The sequence below is a fragment of the Cherax quadricarinatus genome, chromosome 74 (genome assembly GCF_038502225.1).
Source record: "Cherax quadricarinatus isolate ZL_2023a chromosome 74, ASM3850222v1, whole genome shotgun sequence".
NCBI lineage: Eukaryota > Metazoa > Arthropoda > Malacostraca > Decapoda > Parastacidae > Cherax > Cherax quadricarinatus.
In genome coordinates this window covers 54,988-74,452 of record NC_091365.1, presented here as the reverse complement: position 1 = coordinate 74,452, position 19,465 = coordinate 54,988, and the positions used below count along the sequence as shown (strand labels likewise).

At 42.3% G+C, this 19,465-nt stretch overlaps 1 protein-coding gene across 8 annotated transcripts in view; it reads left to right on the top strand.

Annotated features, from left to right (window-relative positions):
- The window catches only part of Marf1 (meiosis regulator and mRNA stability factor 1-like protein), a 113,573-nt gene that overhangs the window by 45,824 nt on the left and 48,284 nt on the right, over positions 1-19,465 (top strand). For 7 of the 8 annotated variants that reach the window (XM_070100661.1, XM_070100660.1, XM_070100658.1 and 4 more), the window contains exons 13-17: positions 1,795-1,917; positions 9,546-9,721; positions 9,828-11,094; positions 15,640-15,873; positions 16,366-16,569. In XM_070100661.1, coding sequence (XP_069956762.1) covers positions 1,795-1,917; positions 9,546-9,721; positions 9,828-11,094; positions 15,640-15,873; positions 16,366-16,569 — 2,004 coding nt within the window. The remainder of the gene's footprint in view (positions 1-1,794; positions 1,918-9,545; positions 9,722-9,827; positions 11,095-15,639; positions 15,874-16,365; positions 16,570-19,465) is intronic. The other variant, XM_070100664.1, reaches the window with a different exon arrangement.

The following is a 19,465-nucleotide window of genomic DNA, read 5'->3' as shown; positions in this document are numbered from 1 at the left end:
GGGTGAGGGGCTTGGATTTCCAGCAAGTGTGTGTGAGCATGTTAGATAGGAGTGAATGGAGATGAATGGTTTTTGGGACCTGACGAGATGGAGTGTGAGCAGAGTAATATTTATTTAAACTGGTTATTTTTATATAGCCGGAATTGAGTACTGGAAATGGGAAGTACAATGCCTGCACTTTAAAGGGGGTGTTTGGACTATTGGCAATTTGGAGGGATATGTTATATATCTTTATATATGCTTCTAAACTGTTGTATCTGGGTGCCTCTTCAAAGACAGTGATTATGTATGAGTGAGGTGAAATTGTTGAATGATTATAAAAGTTTTTTTTCTTCTCCCACCCTGCCTTGGTTGGAAAATGCCTACTTGTTGAAAAAGTCTTTTTAACATTATTACTTTTTTGTATACAGTATACAGTATTTGTAGTTTTGAAGTGCCAGGGCAAACTTTGTAAGACAGTGCTTCTTGCCTTGTTGCCAAAGATGTAAAAAATTGGCTGCATGATTGTGATACACCATTTAATGCCTTGCCTGGTAACTCATCAGATCTAAATTCAATAGAAAAACTGTGGAATCTTTTTAAGCATGTTTTGTGGCATGGATATGTCCACTATCCCCAAACTCTAAGTACCATTAAGCAGATGTGAGAGGGTATTGATTCTGTCCTCCATAATGTAGCCTTATCCATGCATAAGAGATGAGCACATAGAGGAAGGTTAGTCCTAAGAAATATTAGATAAAATGAATATTTCGTACGTATGTCATTATTTTATTTAAAGCAATTTATGGTGAGCATTCTAATTGAGTGTTTGCATATATGATGCCTACTGTATATGTAATGTGATTGTTTTACTAATCGCTAGAAGGAATTAATGTAAGTAAAGTGATATTAGTGATAAATGTCTTGAATTCTACATACAAAAGAATGAGTGCTTCAAGATGCTCTTAGGAGAATTATATACTGCATCATCCAGACTCAAGAAATCGTAATGACACGATTGCAAATAAACCATACCCCCGGCCGGGATTGAACCCGCGGTCATGGTCTCAAAACTCCAGCCCGTCGCATCATCCAGTGTGTCTTCATGTCAGAGGATGTAAATTAATGATATTATAGGTCACATTTGTATTTGCTTATTACCACCTCCAGATAAGTGTGTTGGTTTGATTGTGTTCATAAATTTTATGACTTAGCAGTTAGTAATAAAGCACTGATGACAATTTTAAATTAATGTACATTTTGGCTGTTAAAAAGTCCTTAGCTCTTATCAACTAGATTAATCCCATAAAAAACTGTGGTTTTTATAAGTTCCTATAAATTGTGCCCCATCAAGAAAGAACAGTCACAGTACTGTAGCGGGAACAATATACAAAGTAACCCACACTTAGGAAAAGGAAAGTAATAACTGGCATGACTTGACTATCGACTGTCGTACTGAAGCCAAAAATTTTCCCTAGCTTTCTACTTGTACTGCTGCTGCTACCTTATTTCTTCTACTAAAACTATTACTTATACTAAATCTACTACTAAAACAACTTGTATTGCTACTACCTCTGCTCCTGCTGCTTTTGCAGCCACTTATAACTTTCCTACCACCACCTACCCACTGGCACTGTCATCACCTCCCATTCTCCCTCCTCAATTTAGTGTGACTTGTCGATGGTTCATGTTTGACTTAAATATCATTATTTTCTCTAAGTGTGAGTTATTTGTTTCCAGTAATATGGCCTAATTTATTTTTTTTTAAAACGAGGTAGAAGAGAACAGAAATTTAATATTAAACCATTCTTTCAGGACACAAGCTTGGGAAGTACTTCCCAGGTTCCTGTAGAGTTGCAAGTGACCAACTTGGACCAAAATATTGATGCGAGAGAGATGAAACGCATCCTTTTCACAGTATTCAGGGATCATGTCATGGTAAAATTATCTTTTTTAATGTATTATAGTTAATTTAAGCACAAGCCACTGGTTTCATTGTTTGCTCATTAAGATTATCGTGCGAGTGAATTCTTAATTTTGGGGTTACATTTCTACACTTCAAGTATCACCTTAGATCCTGCAAAACCTGCCCATATTTAGAACAGCACATATCATATGTTCTTGATACAGTATTTCCTAACATATTTTTAGAACAGCACATATCATATGTTCTTGATACAGTATTTCCTAACATATTTCCTTGAAAGATAAATATGCCTGTATTATAGTATTGTACATTTTGTAGGTAGTAGGTTGGTAGACGGCAACTGCCCAGGGAGGTACTACCGTCCTGCCAAGTGAGTGTAAAACAAAAGCCTGTAATTGTTTTACATGATGGTAGGATTGCTGGTGTCCTTTTTTCTGTCTTATAAACATGCAAGATTTCAGGTATGTCTTGCTACTTCTACTTACTCTTAGGTCACACTACACGTACATATACACTTCCCTCTGGGATTTCTGCTATTTTCTTTCTAGTTCTTGTTTATTTCCTCTTATCTCCATGGGGAAGTGGAACAGAATTCTTCCTCCGTAAGTCATGCATGTCGTAAGAGGTGACTTAAATGCTGGGAGCAAGGGGCTAGTAACCCCTTCTGTATATATTACTAAATTTAAAAGGAGGAACTTTCGTTTTTCCTTTTGGGCCACCCTGCCTCAGTGGGATACGGCTGATACGTTGAAAGAAGAAGAAGAAGAATTTTACATTTTATGAAATTTCTTCATAAGCCTGTTTTCACTCCTGGCATTGTCTGCTGGCTGTTGGGAGACATGTAGTCTACAGAAAGTATAGGTAATGAGATGAGGGTCAAGGAGGTATAGGGTAGATTTAAGAATGGTGTTAGTGTATGCAGCAGTAGTAATAGGTGCAGGAGGAAAGAGGAGTGATTGGTGAAATGACAAAGTAAAGAGGGTGGTAAGGGAGAAAGTTGGCATATGAAAGGTTCTTAACCCTTTGACCATTTCGGTCGTATATATGTCTTACGAGCCAATGTGCTTGATGTATATACACAAAAATTCTAGCGCCTTCAAATCGTGCAGGAAAAAACTGATAGGCCCACATGTGAGAGAATGGGTCTGTGTGGTCAGTGTGCGCAATATAAAAAAAAATCCTGCAGCAAGCGGTGCATAATGAGAAAAACCTCTGACCGTGTTTTTGGATTAAAACGCTGACTTTGAGGTGTATTTTTGTATAGTATTTATGGTTGTATTCCTGTTTTCTTGGTCTCATTTGATAGAATGGAAAACACATTATAGAAAGAAGTGATTTTGATTGGTTTTACTCTGAAAAGGATCTTGAAATGGAGCTCAAAGTGGCAGAAATGTTCGATTTTTGCCGATGTTCAAGAGTAAACGAATGTCATTGTCCAATAAATGTCCAACTGGCCATTCTAATACGCAGTCACAAATGGGTTCATGTTATTTATAAAATTATTACAATATTGCAGTAGTCTGCATAATAGTAAATATTCTATTTTTTGTGTGAATAAAAATTCAAGAGAAAGCAAGAGTATTATTTCAGGGGCCTGCAGACGTGACTGATAAACAGAGAAAATCTTATTTTAGTGCCAGGAATGTCTCCATTGTTCATTCTGGATCCTATTTTGAAACTGACAGTTTTTAATTTTCATGAAATTGGCCAAATTGCCAATTTCTGACCACTTTATTGAGTAGTTGAAATCAGTAAATGGGCAGTTTCTTGTACTCAGTCGATAGAACAAGTTGAGTTCTAAATAAATAGCTATGAATTTTGGTAACTGGAACAGAATTGGTCGAAAATGGGGCTTAAAGTGGGCGAAATTGCCGATGAGTAAATGTCGCCGAGGTCGCTAACCTTGCGAGAGCGTAATTCCATAAGTTTTCTATCAAATTTCGTACTTTTGGTGTCATCATCAAGAAAAGATTCTCTTATTATTTCATAAGTAAAAATAATAATTTTTTTTTCTCTCCAAAATATTTTGTGACACCAGGAGACACTTCAGGATTTGGGGTTGCAACAGTCAAAGGGTTAACAATATAGCAGTGATATATGAAAAGAGCTGAAAGTGTGGGATAGGTTTTATCAACAAATTTTGCTGTGGTTAAGAATTTTGGAGTGATAATACCTAGGGAACAAATGGACTTAACAATTAAAAACAATACACAAATAACCCGCACATAAAAGACAGAAGCTTACGACGACGTTTCGGTCCGACTTGGACCATTGACAAAGTCACACTAACAGAGGAGGAGCAGGACGGCTATATATAGGCAGGAAGAGGTGGAGGTAGTAGTAGTGGTGGTAGTAGTACAAGAATTGTATATAATACCGACAGGATGAAATGACACATGCACAACACCCGGGCATCCCCACCGTAGACGTTTCATCATTTCATCCTGTCGGTATTATATACAATTCTTGTACTACTACCACCACTACTACTACCACTACTACTACCTCCACCTCTTCCTGCCTATATATAGCCGTCCTGCTCCTCCTCTGTTAGTGTGACTTTGTCAATGGTCCAAGTCGGACCGAAACGTCGTCGTAAGCTTCTGCCTTTTATGTGCGGGTTATTTGTGTATCGTTCCAGTCACGGTATTGTGCCTTTTTGTTATTTAATTAAAAACAATTGTTGAGTGTATTGGGAGACTGTGATTTCTTGAATTAGATGGGAAGGTGTAACATCTTTAAAAGCAGGTTGCATATAGCTTTTGAGTGGTTAGTGCATTGTTCAGTATATGCATGAAAGGGCAAGGTACCTAAGGATTGGCAGAAAATGTGTGTAGTTTTTGTATGAAATAAAAGGGTGGAAAATGTCTTAAGAATTATAGGGAAATGGGTAAAAGTAGGTCTTAGACAGGGATGAGTGATGTTACCATGATAAAATATATTTATAGATGGGGTTGTAAAAGAAGTAAATGCTAGGGTGTTGGGGAGAGGGGTGGGATTAAATTATGGGGAGTCAAATACGAAATGGGAGTTGACAGTTACTTTTTGCTGATACTGTACTTATGGGAGATTCTAAAGAAAAGTTGCAGAGGTTAGTGGACGACTTTGTGCAGGTGTGTAAAGGTAAAAAGTTGAAAGTTAATATAGATAAGAGTAAGGTGATGAGGGTATCAAATGATTTAGATAAAGAAAAATTGGATATCACATTGGAGAAAGGGAGTATGGAAGAAGTGAATGTTTTGATATGTGGGAGTTGACTTGTCAGCGGATGGTTTTATGAAGGATGGGGTTAACCATAGAATTGATGAAAGAAAAAAGGCGAGTGGTGCATTGAGGTATCTGTGGAGATAAAAAAAAGTCATCCATGGAGGCAAAGAAGGGAATGTACGAAAGTATAGTGGTACCAACTTACATGGGTGTGAAGCTTGGGTTGTAAATGGTGCAGCGAGGAGGTGGCTGGAGGCAGTGGAGATGTTGTGTCTAAGGGCAATGTGTTGTGTAAATATTATGCAGAGAATTAGTAGTGTTTTAATTAGGAGGTGTGGAGTTAGTAAAAGTATTAGTCAGAGGGCTGAAGAGGGGTTGTTGCAGTGGTTTGGTCATTTAAAGAATGGAGCAAAATAGAATGACTTTGAGAACGTATAAATCTGTAGGGAAAGGAAGGCTGAGTAGAGGTCGCCCTCAAAAAGGTTGGAGGGAGGGAGTAAAGGAGGTTTTGTGGGCGAGGGGACTTGGATTTCTTAAGCGTGCATGAGCATGTTGGATAGGAGTGAATGGAGACAAATGGTTTATGGGACCTTTGCTTCTGCAAAGACAGTGATTATGTATGAGGTGAAAGAGTTAAATGATGATGATAGTATTTTCTTTTTGGGGATTTTCTTTTTGGGTCACCCTGCCTTGGTGGGAGACGACAGACTTGTTTTTACCGCTAGCTCTCCAAATGTAGATTTCTTTTATTTACATGCTTTCAAATGTAAAAAGTAGATATATGTTTGGGGCACTAGCGGTGCAAACGTAGAATTACGTTTGGACAGTTTAAGAGTTAAGGAAGGAAAGGGGATGTATAGCCATTACATTGAAATGCATAACTAAACAGTATTTAACCCTTAAACTGTCCAAACATAGATCTACATTCACCTGCTTGGCGTTCCGAATATTTTGAAAAATAAAAAAATTAAATTTTTTAATTAAAGAGGGCAATTTTTTGTGGTGTAAGACCAAAAAAAAAATTTAGGACCAGTGCTTACCGAGATATAAGACCACGAAGTTGACTCTGGATGCTCACCTGACAGCAACATCCATTCCTGCTGCTTGCAGAAGTGTTGCCAATTTACCTTTTTTTTCTAGTTTTTATTTTAATTTGTATAATTTTTATGTTCTGATAATTACACTTTAAAACAGTTCTTGAGTTCATAGCCAGTCTTTGTTCTGACACTGAAATAGTACTCAAATATGTAGTAACAATCACACTGACAGGTGAACACTTTCACATGCCTTGCTCATTGACCATTGTCTAGAAATATACATTGTGTACAAAGTATTTATAGGTCCCAGCAATGTTGTAGACATGCTAGAGTATGAAACTTCTTGAATAATGGTGTTATGGCAAGGGTCAGATAAGTGACAGCCAGTGACATTTGATGAATGTGCACTGCTGGAGGGAACCTTGCCTTTATGTATTTTTACTCTTGCACACAAACATGTCTTTGTATATCTGTCTGTCTGTCTAGTTCAGCTTATCTGTCTGTCAGTCTTCTGTGTGCACCTGGAGTATAATATGAAACTCCTTGAATAATGGTGTTACGACAAGCGTCGGATAACAAGTGACATTTGATGAATGTACGTTGCTGGAGGGGGGAACCTTGCCTTTATATGTTTTTACTCTTGCACACAAACGTCTCTCTCTCAGTATGTCTGCTTGTCTGTACATCTGTCTGTCTGCCTAGCTCTGCTTATGTCTGTCAAGTTCAGCTTGTGTCTTTGTCCTCTGTGTGTGGTCATGTTTATTTTTCTTGTATTTACAAACACTGTATAGCACTTGGCCTGGAATTTTTGGGTTATCCTAGGTAATTTACGTTATGTATAATTGTACTTATGAGTACAGTACATGTGAGACATATATATAGATAGATACAGACACAGACACAGCCAAAGCCAGCCAGCTGGATACATTAGAACATAAGAAGGAACACTGTAGCAGGCCTACTGGCCCATGCATGTCAAGTCCATGTCACCTCCTGGCTTAGACCAATGACCCACCAAGTCAGGTCACATCCACTGAAAGGAGGAGTATGGCATCTGACCTAGTGGCACAAGCTAGTCAGGTCTAACTCGCACCCACCCACACCCAATCGTGTATTTATCTAACGTATTTTTACTTTCCTCTTAATATGTTAATGACATGACATCAGTAAATCACTGGTGTTTGCCATGCTATTTGCTCTAGCTGGCACTCAATTGAACTGGTGTTCCCACAAGGTACTAAGTGGTCCCAGATTTTTTCATACTGCGCACACTGAGTGCACAGACCCATTCTTTCCTGTCTAGGCAACTCAGGCCTTTCACACCAAATTTGAATTAATGAAAAATAAAATGTTGGTCTACGTTTGGAGCCCCCCACACATGAACATAGATCTACGTATGGACAGTTTAAGGGTTAAATGAACAAAAACTAGACAAGTCTCCAGCAAGTTGTAGATCAACCAGGCTGTGATGGATATGTGGGCCAGCAGCAGCAGCCTAGTTGACCAAACAAAGCCTTGCCCAGGACTGGGCCCTTGGTGCAGAAACTCTCGAAACTTGTCAAAGGTATAAAAAGCATATATGGATTTAGAAAAGATATATGATAGGGTGGACAAGGGAGCAATGTGGCAGATGTTGCTAATTTATGGAATAGGTGGCTGGTTACTTAAAGTAGTAAAGAGCTTTTGCATAATGAGGCAAGTTAGGGTATGTAGGAGAGAACGAGATTATTTTCCAGTAAAAGTAGCACTTAGGGATGCTTGATGTTGCTGTGGTTTAACATATTTATTGAGAGTAAAGCATGAGTATTGAGTGTTGCAGCAAGGAGGAAGTGGGAGGCAGTAAAGGTGTGGTGTTTGAGGGCAATGTGAGGTGTGAATGTTGTGCAGAGAATATAGAGTTTGGAGATTAGGAGGACATGGGGAGTTACAAAAAGTATTATTCAGGAATCTGAAGTTGAGCCAGTTTGGATATTTAAACAGGCTGGAGAAAAATGATGACTAGGTCATATAAATCTGGGGTGGAGGGAAGGAGGGGTAGGGATTGTCCTAGGAAAGGTTGGAGGGAGGGAGCAAAGGAAGCTTTAGGTGTTAAGGGCTTAGACATCCAACAGGCTTCTGTGAATGTTAGGTAGTAATGGAGAAAGTAGTTTTTGACATATTGTTGGAGTGTGAGGAGGAAGACATTTATGAAAGGATTCAGGGTAACTGGTTAGCCAGACTGGGAGTCCTGGAGGTGGGATGGGGTGGGGAGAGGATGTTTGTTTAAGGGTCATCTGAACTGTGATGTCAGCACCCATCTGGTAAGACAATGACAGGGAAAATGTTTTCTTTGTCAGGCCACCTGACTTCAGTGGGGGATGGACCTAGTATTAAAAGAAATTAAATGAATAGCTAACTTTTTTTTTACTAATACAAAGTGTTTACTGTAGTTGAAACTACTACAAAAATGTGAAATTAAGTATTGTACTGTACAATTCTTTAATCCAATGAAAAGAAAAGCACTCAGGAAAATACTTCGACATAGATATGACTGTCTGAAATGTAGTCTGAGATTGTATTTCACACATGCAAACAGCAGCAGTGAGAGAATGCACACACATACACGAGCTATGGCCAGGAGCTATGAATCGACCCATGCAACAGCAATTAGGCGAGGACAAGTCAACATATGGGAGAATGACGACTCTTAGTTGAAGTTTGACACAGTATTTCTAAGTCGTTTATATTTTATGGACTGAAGACATCACCTCCAGGGACTGATTACCTCACACTCTTCACATCTTCCAGCGTTTTCTCTGATAAAAACCACTGGGAGGGGGGTAGGGGCAAAACGTTTCCCCAGTGAAGGTACCCAAGTGTCACATAAGTCTCTCATTCATCAACCTTTCGTTTTTAGTCCCATCGTAGAGTACGCAGCACCAGCGTGGAGCCCACGACACGTAAAACAGTAAGAAAAAAAAACAGTACTAGGAAAACATAACAGCAAAACAGCAGGGATAACTATAACGATAAAGTTTCCTTCTAAACGGTATATAGGCTACTTACCGATGTTCTCCACTTCCCATATTTATTCTTTCTGTTGGACTGGAGAAAGGTCACTGGCTGGCGAAACATCGCCATCGTTGCTGTTAGTGGCTTTCTTTGTGGGAACTACAGTTTGTATACCACACAGGGAAATAAAAAAAAAAAATTTTGATTTTGGCATGAGCATTTCTCATTATATATTCCTCGTATTCCTCATTTCTTTGCATGCCATGCTCCTCTTAAGTGAATGTGGCTGACCTGACTAGGCTAAGGCATTGGCTTAAGCTGGTGGGAGAATTGGACCTGCCTCGCATGGGCCACTAGGCCTACTGCAGTGTTCCTTATTTCTTATGTTCTTAACCCTCTTCCAGGTATTACATGTCTCAGTGTTTGTGCAATCAGACGGGAATTTGGCTGCAACTTTGCGTGTTCCATCACAGCAAGATGCACAATATGCTATTTCTCAGTTACATCGCAAAAAGATTGGTGCTAAACGAATAATCATCTCGTACGTCAATCACAATCAACCTTCCCCAGAATTGAAGAGGTATGTTAGTTTCTTGTTAAATATTAATTTTAATTGTAATATTGAAAGATTCTTTTAGCACAGGCACACGCACCTTCTTTTAACACACATTAACTCTCTCCTTCAGGTCTAAAGTTATTGCCCTTCTCCATGAAGTTCCTGGGAAGAAACTTCCTCTGTTTAAGTTCCGTGAACTTTATGAAAAAAGATTTCATGAAACCATAGGAGTATCAGAAATGTATAATATGAGAGATATAATTACAGTTTCCGATAACAGTACTGGGAGAATGGTGTCTTTACATCCTGAGTTTCGACATATTCATTCACCAGTATTAACTGAATCTGCTGATGAAATTGAAGGAAATATTTCTAGGTATTGTAAGGAACACAGTCTTGGCCCAGATGAGACTATTGGATGGGCAGAGCGTGATCAGAATGCCAGCCTACCAAATGTCAACATGACATTGCGAGCATTGGCTGCCAGTATTCACTCTTTGTTGCAGTCTCATTCAGGATCTCTTCCATTAGCTAGCTTGGTTGAATGCTATCAAGCACAAATTGGTCCACTTGAAGAATATGAGGATGGGGTACCCCTTGAGCACCTGGTCTCTTGTCTGCCAGGTGTATGTATATTGACAGCTGCTGTTGGTTTTAAATACATTCAGTGGGTAGAGAACAAAGTAACTGATGAGGCAGAAGAGTTAGCTCGATGCATAAGTCCTCCTCTAGTAGGACAACTAGCACTGTTCTCACGCGAGCTCGTGGACCTTCTTAAAACTTTCCCCCATTGTCGGCTCCCATTTTCTCGCTTTATTCCTGCCTATCATCACCACTTTGGACGACAGTGTAGAGTTGCCGACTATGGATTCACTAAGCTTGCTGATCTTTTTGATGCTCTTCCTCACATCATCCAAGTATTGGGAGATGGAAACAAACGTATACTCACTCTAGCCCATAAGGCTCAAATTAAACGCTTTTCTTCTGATCTTTTAAGAGTTCTCAAGGGTCAACCCACTAAAGCCATAACTCTAGAAGTCTTTCCCAGTGCTTATGAGAAAGCTCTTACAAGACCATGGAATGTCGTAGATTACGGTGTATGTGATGTCGAAGATCTTTTAGCTGAAGTGAGTGAAACTACTGTGATTGTCACCAGATCTGGCATGGAAACTACAATAGCCATTCCCAAGCGAGAACAAACTCCAGAAGAAATTGAAAGAACTCGGCAATTTGCAGCAGAAGTGGTGGAGCTGTTGCGTCACTCTCCGCAGTGCAAGATGCAGTTCAATAGATTTATACCTGCTTACCATCATCACTTTGGAAGACAGTGTAGAGTAGCAGATTATGGCTTCAGTAAGCTCATTGAGCTCTTTGAAGCTATTCCGGACATCTTACAGGTAATGTGAAAATTCATTTCCTTTGATTTCCTTTCACTTGTAAAATTTTATACATGGAGTTGCTTTGATGCTGGTCAAGTTCTCTTATTCAGCTAATTAGTTACTCTTCCCTTCCTTGGAAAATAATGTTGAAAAACCAATTCTGTTGGAATGTCGTAGCCTGTGTAAGAAAACTTCAATGTTAAGTATAAGATATTGATGTACCTATTGATACCTTGGGGGGAAAAAAAGCTGTACAGAAAATGCTCTCATAACAAGGGGTTTCATTCCTGAAAAAAATCAAATTTGTAAAGAAAAAATTGTGAGAAGTGGTGAAAAAATAGGTTTACAGACCAATTTCCATTTGTACTAAGTAAAAATTACTGGGAAATGGGTAGCTACCTGAGGAGTTGATTCATATGACATGACACTAAAATAAGCATGAAAGTCACTTTGGTAGAAGACACTGAAAAATTGCAGGAAGATGTAAGTGGTGTTTTTTCAGTGGGCAGCAGAGAACAGTGGTAGTAAGTTCCAGTTGCTTAGGTATGGAAAGACTGAAGAACTTAAAAGGAACGCTGTATACAAAACTCAAGAGGATCGTCAAATAGAATGAAAGGAACACATGAAAAACTTGGGAATGATTGTCAGCTAACCTTTCTTTCAAAGAACACAATAATACAAAGGTCACAACAGCCAGGAGGATGATGAGGTGGGTAATGAAAACCTTCAAAACAAGGGAAACCATTCCATTAGTGACACTTTCCAAATTGCTAGTGCTCCCTCATTTGTAATATTGCTCAGTGTTGACAGCCCCATTCAGGGCAGGAGAAATATCAGAGTTGGAACAAATAGATCATTTATGGCCCACATAGAGCCAATAAAGCATTTCAGTTACATGAATGGCTTATCTTAAATACTACGTACTTGCTGGATCAGAGGAGAGAGATACGTGATAATATATACCTGGAAAGTACTTGAGGGCTTGGTACCAAATCTGCCCACTTGCATAACATACTGGAGTGAGATGGAAGCACAAAATAAACCCGGTGAAATGCAGAAGTGTAGTGGGCATATTAATAAGGGAACACTGCACAAATAACCTACATATAGGAGAGAGAGGCTTATGACATTTTGGTCCAACTTGGATCATTTACAAGTAACACTAACACGTAAGTCAGTGTATGTAGGCAAGGGGACACTGGGATGGGACAGAGGAAGAAAGTAGTAGCAGAAGCAGTTAATGCTGGTAGTGGAAGTAGTACCAGTAGAAGTATTAGAAAGTAGGGGAGTAGTTTTAGTGGCACAGTAGACAGAAAGGGGTGAAGGGAGGCAATAGTAGTGGTAATGGAGTGGTAGTCATAGATGTAAAGTGGAGTAAGTCTAGGAAGTTGCTTCACTTTACTTCTACGACTAATGGTTCGTCATAAGCTTCTGTCTCCCATGCACAGGTTATTTGTGTATTGTTCCAGTCACAGTAGTGCAACTTTTTGTTCTTAAAGGGAACACTATCAATATCCATAGCTCCTGATTATTAAACATTTTACCAGAAGATATCAACCACTGCTGGGACAAATAAGTCTTCAAGAGGAAACTGGGCAAATAGCTTCACCAGGTGCCAGATCACCAGGCTGTGATGGATTTGGGGGTCAGCAGACCACCAGTAGCAGCATTCTCGTTGACCAGGGTAGCACCAGATGAGCCTGGCCCATGGCCAGGCTCTGGGAGTAGAAAGATGCAGAACTCATCAAAGGTAAAGGTATACCCAAGGAACTTGGCCATGCAAGCAAGAGGGTATCTACCAGAAGAGTTGGTCCATGCGAGTAAGTGGATGGTTACCCACGACAGCCTTGGGTCACATAGTGGCTTAGGTCATGCCAGGTCATTATCCTGGTTGGGGGTGTGCCGGGTCATCCTGGTTGGGGGGTGTGCCTGGTCGTCATCCTGGTTGGGGGGGTGTGCTGGGTCGTCATCCTGGTTGCGGGGGGGTGTGCCGGGTCGTCATCCTGGTTGGGGATGTGCCGGGTCATCATCCTGGTTGGGGGATGTGCCGGGTCATCATCCTGGTTGGGGGATGTGCCGGGTCATCATCCTGGTTGGGGGATGTGCCGGGTCATCATCCTGGTTGGGGGATGTGCCGGGTCGTCATCCTGGTTGGGGGATGTGCCGGGTCATCATCCTGGTTGGGGGGTGCCGGGTCGACATCCTGGTTGGGGGGGTGCCGGGTCGACATCCTGGTTGGGGGGGATGTGCCGGGTCACCATCCTGGTTGCGGGGTGTGCCGGGTCATCATCCTGGTGGTAGAATCATAGTTCGTCTGGTTCTCGTACCCTGGACACCAGCGGTGAGAGTCGCACCTCTCGCCACTGGCCTACAGTTTCCATATTTTTTTTTTCTAGTACTTCCGGGTTTCGAACCCTGGACCCCAGTGGTGAGAGTCACGCCTCTCGCCACTGGGCTTCCCCGAAGAGTACACCCCTCCTGGTGGTGGAGGGGTGTACCAGGTAGTCATCCTGGTGGAGGGGTGTACCAGGTAGTCATCCTGGTGGTGGAGGGGTGTACCAGGTAGTCATCCTGGTGGTGGAGGGGTGTACCAGGTAGTCATCCTGGTGGTGGAGGGGTGTACCAGGTAGTCATCCTGGTGGTGGAGTCATCCTGGGGTGGAGGGGTGTACCAGGTAGTCATCCTGGTGGTGGAGGGGTGTACCAGGTAGTCATCCTGGTGGTGGAGGGGTGTACCAGGTAGTCATCCTGGTGGTGGAGGGGTGTACCAGGTAGTCATCCTGGTGGTGGAGGGGTGTACCAGGTAGTCATCCTGGTGGTGGAGGGGTGTACCAGGTAGTCATCCTGGTGGTGGAGGGGTGTACCAGGTAGTCATCCTGGTGGTGGAGGGGTGTACCAGGTAGTCATCCTGGTGGTGGAGGGGTGTACCAGGTAGTCATCCTGGTGGTGGAGGGGTGTACCAGGTAGTCATCCTGGTGGTGGAGGGGTGTACCAGGTAGTCATCCTGGTGGTGGAGGGGTGTACCAGGTAGTCATCCTGGTGGTGGAGGGGTGTACCAGGTAGTCATCCTGGTGGTGGAGGGGTGTACCAGGTAGTCATCCTGGTGGTGGAGGGGTGTACCAGGTAGTCATCCTGGTGGTGGAGGGGTGTACCAGGTAGTCATCCTGGTGGTGGAGGGGTGTACCAGGTAGTCATCCTGGTGGTGGAGGGGTGTACCAGGTAGTCATCCTGGTGGTGGAGGGGTGTACCAGGTAGTCATCCTGGTGGTGGAGGGGTGTACCAGGTAGTCATCCTGGTGGTGGAGGGGTGTACCAGGTAGTCATCCTGGTGGTGGAGGGGTGTACCAGGTAGTCATCCTGGTGGTGGAGGGGTGTACCAGGTAGTCATCCTGGTGGTGGAGGGGTGTACCAGGTAGTCATCCTGGTGGTGGAAGGGGTGTACCAGGTAGTCATCCTGGTGGTGGAAGGGGTGTACCAGGTAGTCATCCTGGTGGTGGAAGGGGTGTACCAGGTAGTCATCCTGGTGGTGGAAGGGGTGTACCGGGTCGGCATTTCTGGTTGGGCCGTCCCAGGTCGGCATTTCTGGTTGGGCCGTCCCAGGTCGGCATTTCTGGTTGGGCCGTCCCAGGTCGGCATTTCTGGTTGGGCCGTCCCAGGTCAACATGGTGGCCAGGGTCGTCTGGTTGGGGGCCGGCACGGTGGCCGGGGTCGTCTGGTTGGGGGCCGGCACGGTGGCCGGGGTCGTCTGGTTGGGGGCCGGCACGGTGGCCGGGGTCTGGTGGGGGTGGCTCGGCATGATGGCCGGGGTCATCTGGTGAGGGGCCCAGCACGGTGGCCGGGGTCGTCCAGTGGGGGAGGCCCGGCACGGTGGCCGGGGTTGTCCGGTGGGGGGCAGCACGGTGGCCGGGGTCGTCCGGTGGGGGGGCAGCACGGTGGCCGGGGTCGTCCGGTGGGGGGGCAGCACGGTGGCCGGGGTCGTCCGGTGGGGGGGCAGCACGGTGGCCGGGGTCGTCCGGTGGGGGGGCAGCACGGTGGCCGGGGTCGTCCGGTGGGGGGGCAGCACGGTGGCCGGGGTCGTCCGGTGGGGGCGGCGGCACGGTGGCCGGGGTCATCCGGGGGGGCATGGTGGCCAGGGTCGTCCGGTGGGGGGGCCGGCACAGTGGCCGGGGTCGTCTGGTGGGGGGGCTGGCACGGTGGCCGGGTTCATCCGGGGGCATTAAGAATTTGACAGTCCTAAGTTAATTATAAAGCAGCACATTAAGTAGTCCTTTTTCTTTCTCATACCCTTCTCCCCATTCCACCCATCTTCCTCCCTTTTAACCCCTCTCTGAAATGATTTGTCATAATTAAATTTGTGGTAATTTTAACTAGGATTAAGCCTTTATATAAAATTTAGCAAGGTTAAGTTGGATTTAGTGCCAGATTAATAATTTACATAATGCTGTTCCAGTACCATGTTTATTCATGTGAACACAGTACAATTATCAATTCAAAAAATTAAGTTTAGGAAAAGATAAAAATTTTACTTTCTTAAGGTTGAGGTATATTAACTTGGATACTTTCAGGTGTATGATGATGATGAAGATGGTGAGAAGCAACTGCAGCTTGTGGAACGTGAACGTATAAAGGTACTGGGGGACCAGGTTAGCGCTGTTGTTAAAGGCGCTCCACATCAAGCAATTAGAATCTCTGCCCTTACTCAAGTGTTCACACGTTACTATGGATATTCCCTCAAACCTGACCATTATGGATCAAATTCTCTGGAAGAGCTCATAGGAAAATTAAGAAATCATGTTAAGGTTGGTAGTTATAATTTTCTGATTAAGGAATTTGAGTATACGTGTTGGGTAAAATTTAAATGTTTACATTCACATACGCAGGAAAAATTGTCATGGCAAATATGGCATTTTCTTGACACTAGGTTACTTTAGGAAACCCTGCCAGCAGGTGAGGTTGAGTCAAGTATTAATGGAGTTGTCATGGCTCCTATGTGCTTGCTAGGTAATAATAATAAAAAAAAAAAACGTATACCTACAGGTTTAGCACTTCACCATGAATATAAAATCAGAATTCTGCTGTTATTTTCCAAGTGCCTCGTATGTATCTTAACCCATTTTTCTTATGCACCCTTCAAAGGAAGTACCTTGATGCTGAAGTTCTCCTGATCCAGGGAATTGGAGCTACCCTCTTCCTTGAATAAAACCAAATTACTGATTTCATTCCCCAGGTGCTGTAAATGCCCTAAAAGTTTAGCACTAACCCAGTAATGTAATATTCCTCTTGCATTTCAGATGGTTGATGGTGGAGATGAACCCATTGTAAACCTAGTTGATCGTGGTTATGTACATGAAGTGATGCTAAAGGCACGACATCTTCTTTGGAATGAGCCATTGTGTTGTCTGTCTTTGGACAAGTTTGTACAGTCTTATGCAGAATGCTACAATCATCCACCAAATTTGGAAATAATAAAAAGGGATTTAGAAGAAGTATTAACTGTAAGTGCATGACAATACTGTATTTATGCTCATCAGTTCAAGCTGATATAAACCGTGGTAATAAATAGCAACAAGTTAGTCTAGAAAAAAACATAAGCAAACACTAGGACATATTTATTAGAGGTGATATAGGTCCCAGGACATTAGTTCAAGCTACTTAGCATAACTGGCTTTTTTTTTTTTCTTTAATAACACAAGCCATTTCTCACTAAGGTAAGTTATCCAAAGATAGTTCATTCTCTAGCTGGCTTTCCAAAAATGCCTTAGCATTGCATTTCAGATGACCCTCTTAGTTAACATAAGAACGAAGGAACACTGCAGCAGGCCTACTGGCCCATGCGAGGCAGGTCCAAGTCTCCTACCGGCTTAAGACAATGCACCCAACCTAGTCAGGTCACATTGACTTAAGGGAGAAACACGGCAACCGACTTGGTAGCACAAGCTATCAGGTCCAACTCACACCCACCCACATCCACTCGTGTATTTATCCAACCTATTTTTAAAGCTACACAACGTTCTGGCCCCTATAACTGTACTTGGGAGTTTGTTCCACTCGTCCACAACTCTGTTACCAAACCAGTACTTTCCTATATCCTTCCTGAATCTGAATTTTTCCAACTTAAAAACCATTGCTGCGAGTCCTGTCTAGGCTAGATATTTTCAGCACACTATTTACATCCCCTTTATTTATTCCTGTCTTCCATTTATACACCTCAATCATATCCCCCCTAATTCTACGTCTTTCTAGAGAGAGCAGATTCAGGGCCCTTAGTCTATCCTCATAGGGAAGGTTTCTGATACATGGGATCAACTTTGTCATCCTCCTTTGTACATTTTCCAGAGCATTTATATCCATTCTGTAATACGGTGACCAAAACTGTGCAGCATAATCTAAATGAGGCCTAACCAAGGATGTATAGAGTTGAAGAACAACCTGAGGACTCCTATTATTTATGCTTCTTGATATGAAGCCAAGGATTCTATTAGCTTTATTGTGAACACTTATGCACTGTTGTCTTGGTTTCAGATTACTGCTAACCAGAACTCCTAAATCTTTTTTGCAATCCGTAATATTCATGTAGTAGGTTGGTAGACAGCAACCACCCAGGGAAGTACTACCGTCCTGCCAGATGACTGTGAAACAAAAACCTGTAACTGTTTTGCATGATGGTAGGATTGCTGGTTTTCTTTTTCTGTCTCATAAACACGCTAGATAACAGGGATATCTTGCTACTCCTACTTACACTTTGGTCACACTTCACAGACACGCACATGCATATATATATATACATACATCTAGGTTTTTCTCCTTATTCTAAATAGCTCTTGTTCTTTTTTATTTCTTCTATTGTCCATGGGGAAGTGGAAAAGAATCTTTCCTCCGTAAGCCATGCGTGTCGTATGAGGCGACTAAAATGCCGGGAGCAATGGGCTAGTAACCCCTTCTCCTGTATACATTTACTAAAAAAGAGAAGAAGAAAAACTTTATAAAACTGGGTTGTTTAAATGTGCGTGGATGTAGTGCGGATGACAAGAAACAGATGATTGCTGATGTTATGAATGAAAAGAAGTTGGATGTCCTGGCTCTAAGCGAAACAAAGCTGAAGGGGGTAAGAGAGTTTCAGTGGGGGGAAATAAATGGGATTAAATCTGGAGTATCTGAGAGAGTTAGAGCAAAGGAAGGGGTAGCAGTAATGTTAAATGATCAGTTATGGAAGGAGAAAAGAGAATATGAATGTGTAAATTCGAGAATTGTGTGGATTAAAGTAAAGGTTGGATGCGAGAAGTGGGTCATAATAAGCGTGTATGCACCTGGAGAAGAGAGGAATGCAGAGGAGAGAGAGAGATTTTGGGAGATGTTAAGTGAATGTATAGGAGCCTTTGAACCAAGTGAGAGAGTAATTGTGGTAGGGGACCTGAATGCTAAAGTAGGAGAAACTTTTAGAGAGGGTGTGGTAGGTAAGTTTGGGGTGCCAGGTGTAAATGATAATGGGAGCCCTTTGATTGAACTTTGTATAGAAAGGGGTTTAGTTATAGGTAATACATATTTTAAGAAAAAGAGGATAAATAAGTATACACGATATGATGTAGGGCGAAATGACAGTAGTTTGTTGGATTATGTATTGGTAGATAAAAGACTGTTGAGTAGACTTCAGGATGTACATGTTTATCGAGGGGCCACAGATATATCAGATCACTTTCTAGTTGTAGCTACACTGAGAGTAAAAGGTAGATGGGATACAAGGAGAATAGAAGCATCAGGGAAGAGAGAGGTGAAGGTTTATAAACTAAAAGAGGAGGCAGTTAGGGTAAGATATAAACAGCTATTGGAGGATAGATGGGCTAATGAGAGCATAGGCAATGGGGTCGAAGAGGAATGGGGTAGGTTTAAAAATGTAGTGTTAGAGTGTTCAGCAGAAGTTTGTGGTTACAGGAAAGTGGGTGCAGGAGGGAAGAGGAGTGATTGGTGGAATGATGATGTAAAGAGAGTAGTAAGGGAGAAAAAGTTAGCATATGAGAAGTTTTTACAAAGTAGAAGTGATGCAAGGAGGGAAGAGTATATGGAGAAAAAGAGAGAGGTTAAGAGAGTGGTGAAGCAATGTAAAAAGAGAGCAAATGAGAGAGTGGGTGAGCTGTTATCAACAAATTTTGTTGAAAATAAGAAAAAGTTTTGGAGTGAGATTAACAAGTTAAGGAAGCCTAGAGAACAAATGGATTTGTCAGTTAAAAATAGGAGAGGAGAGTTATTAAATGGAGAGTTAGAGGTATTGGGAAGATGGAGGGAATATTTTGAGGAATTGTTAAATGTTGATGAAGATAGGGAAGCTGTGATTTCGTGTATAGGGCAAGGAGGAATAACATCTTGTAGGAGTGAGGAAGAGCCAGTTGTGAGTGT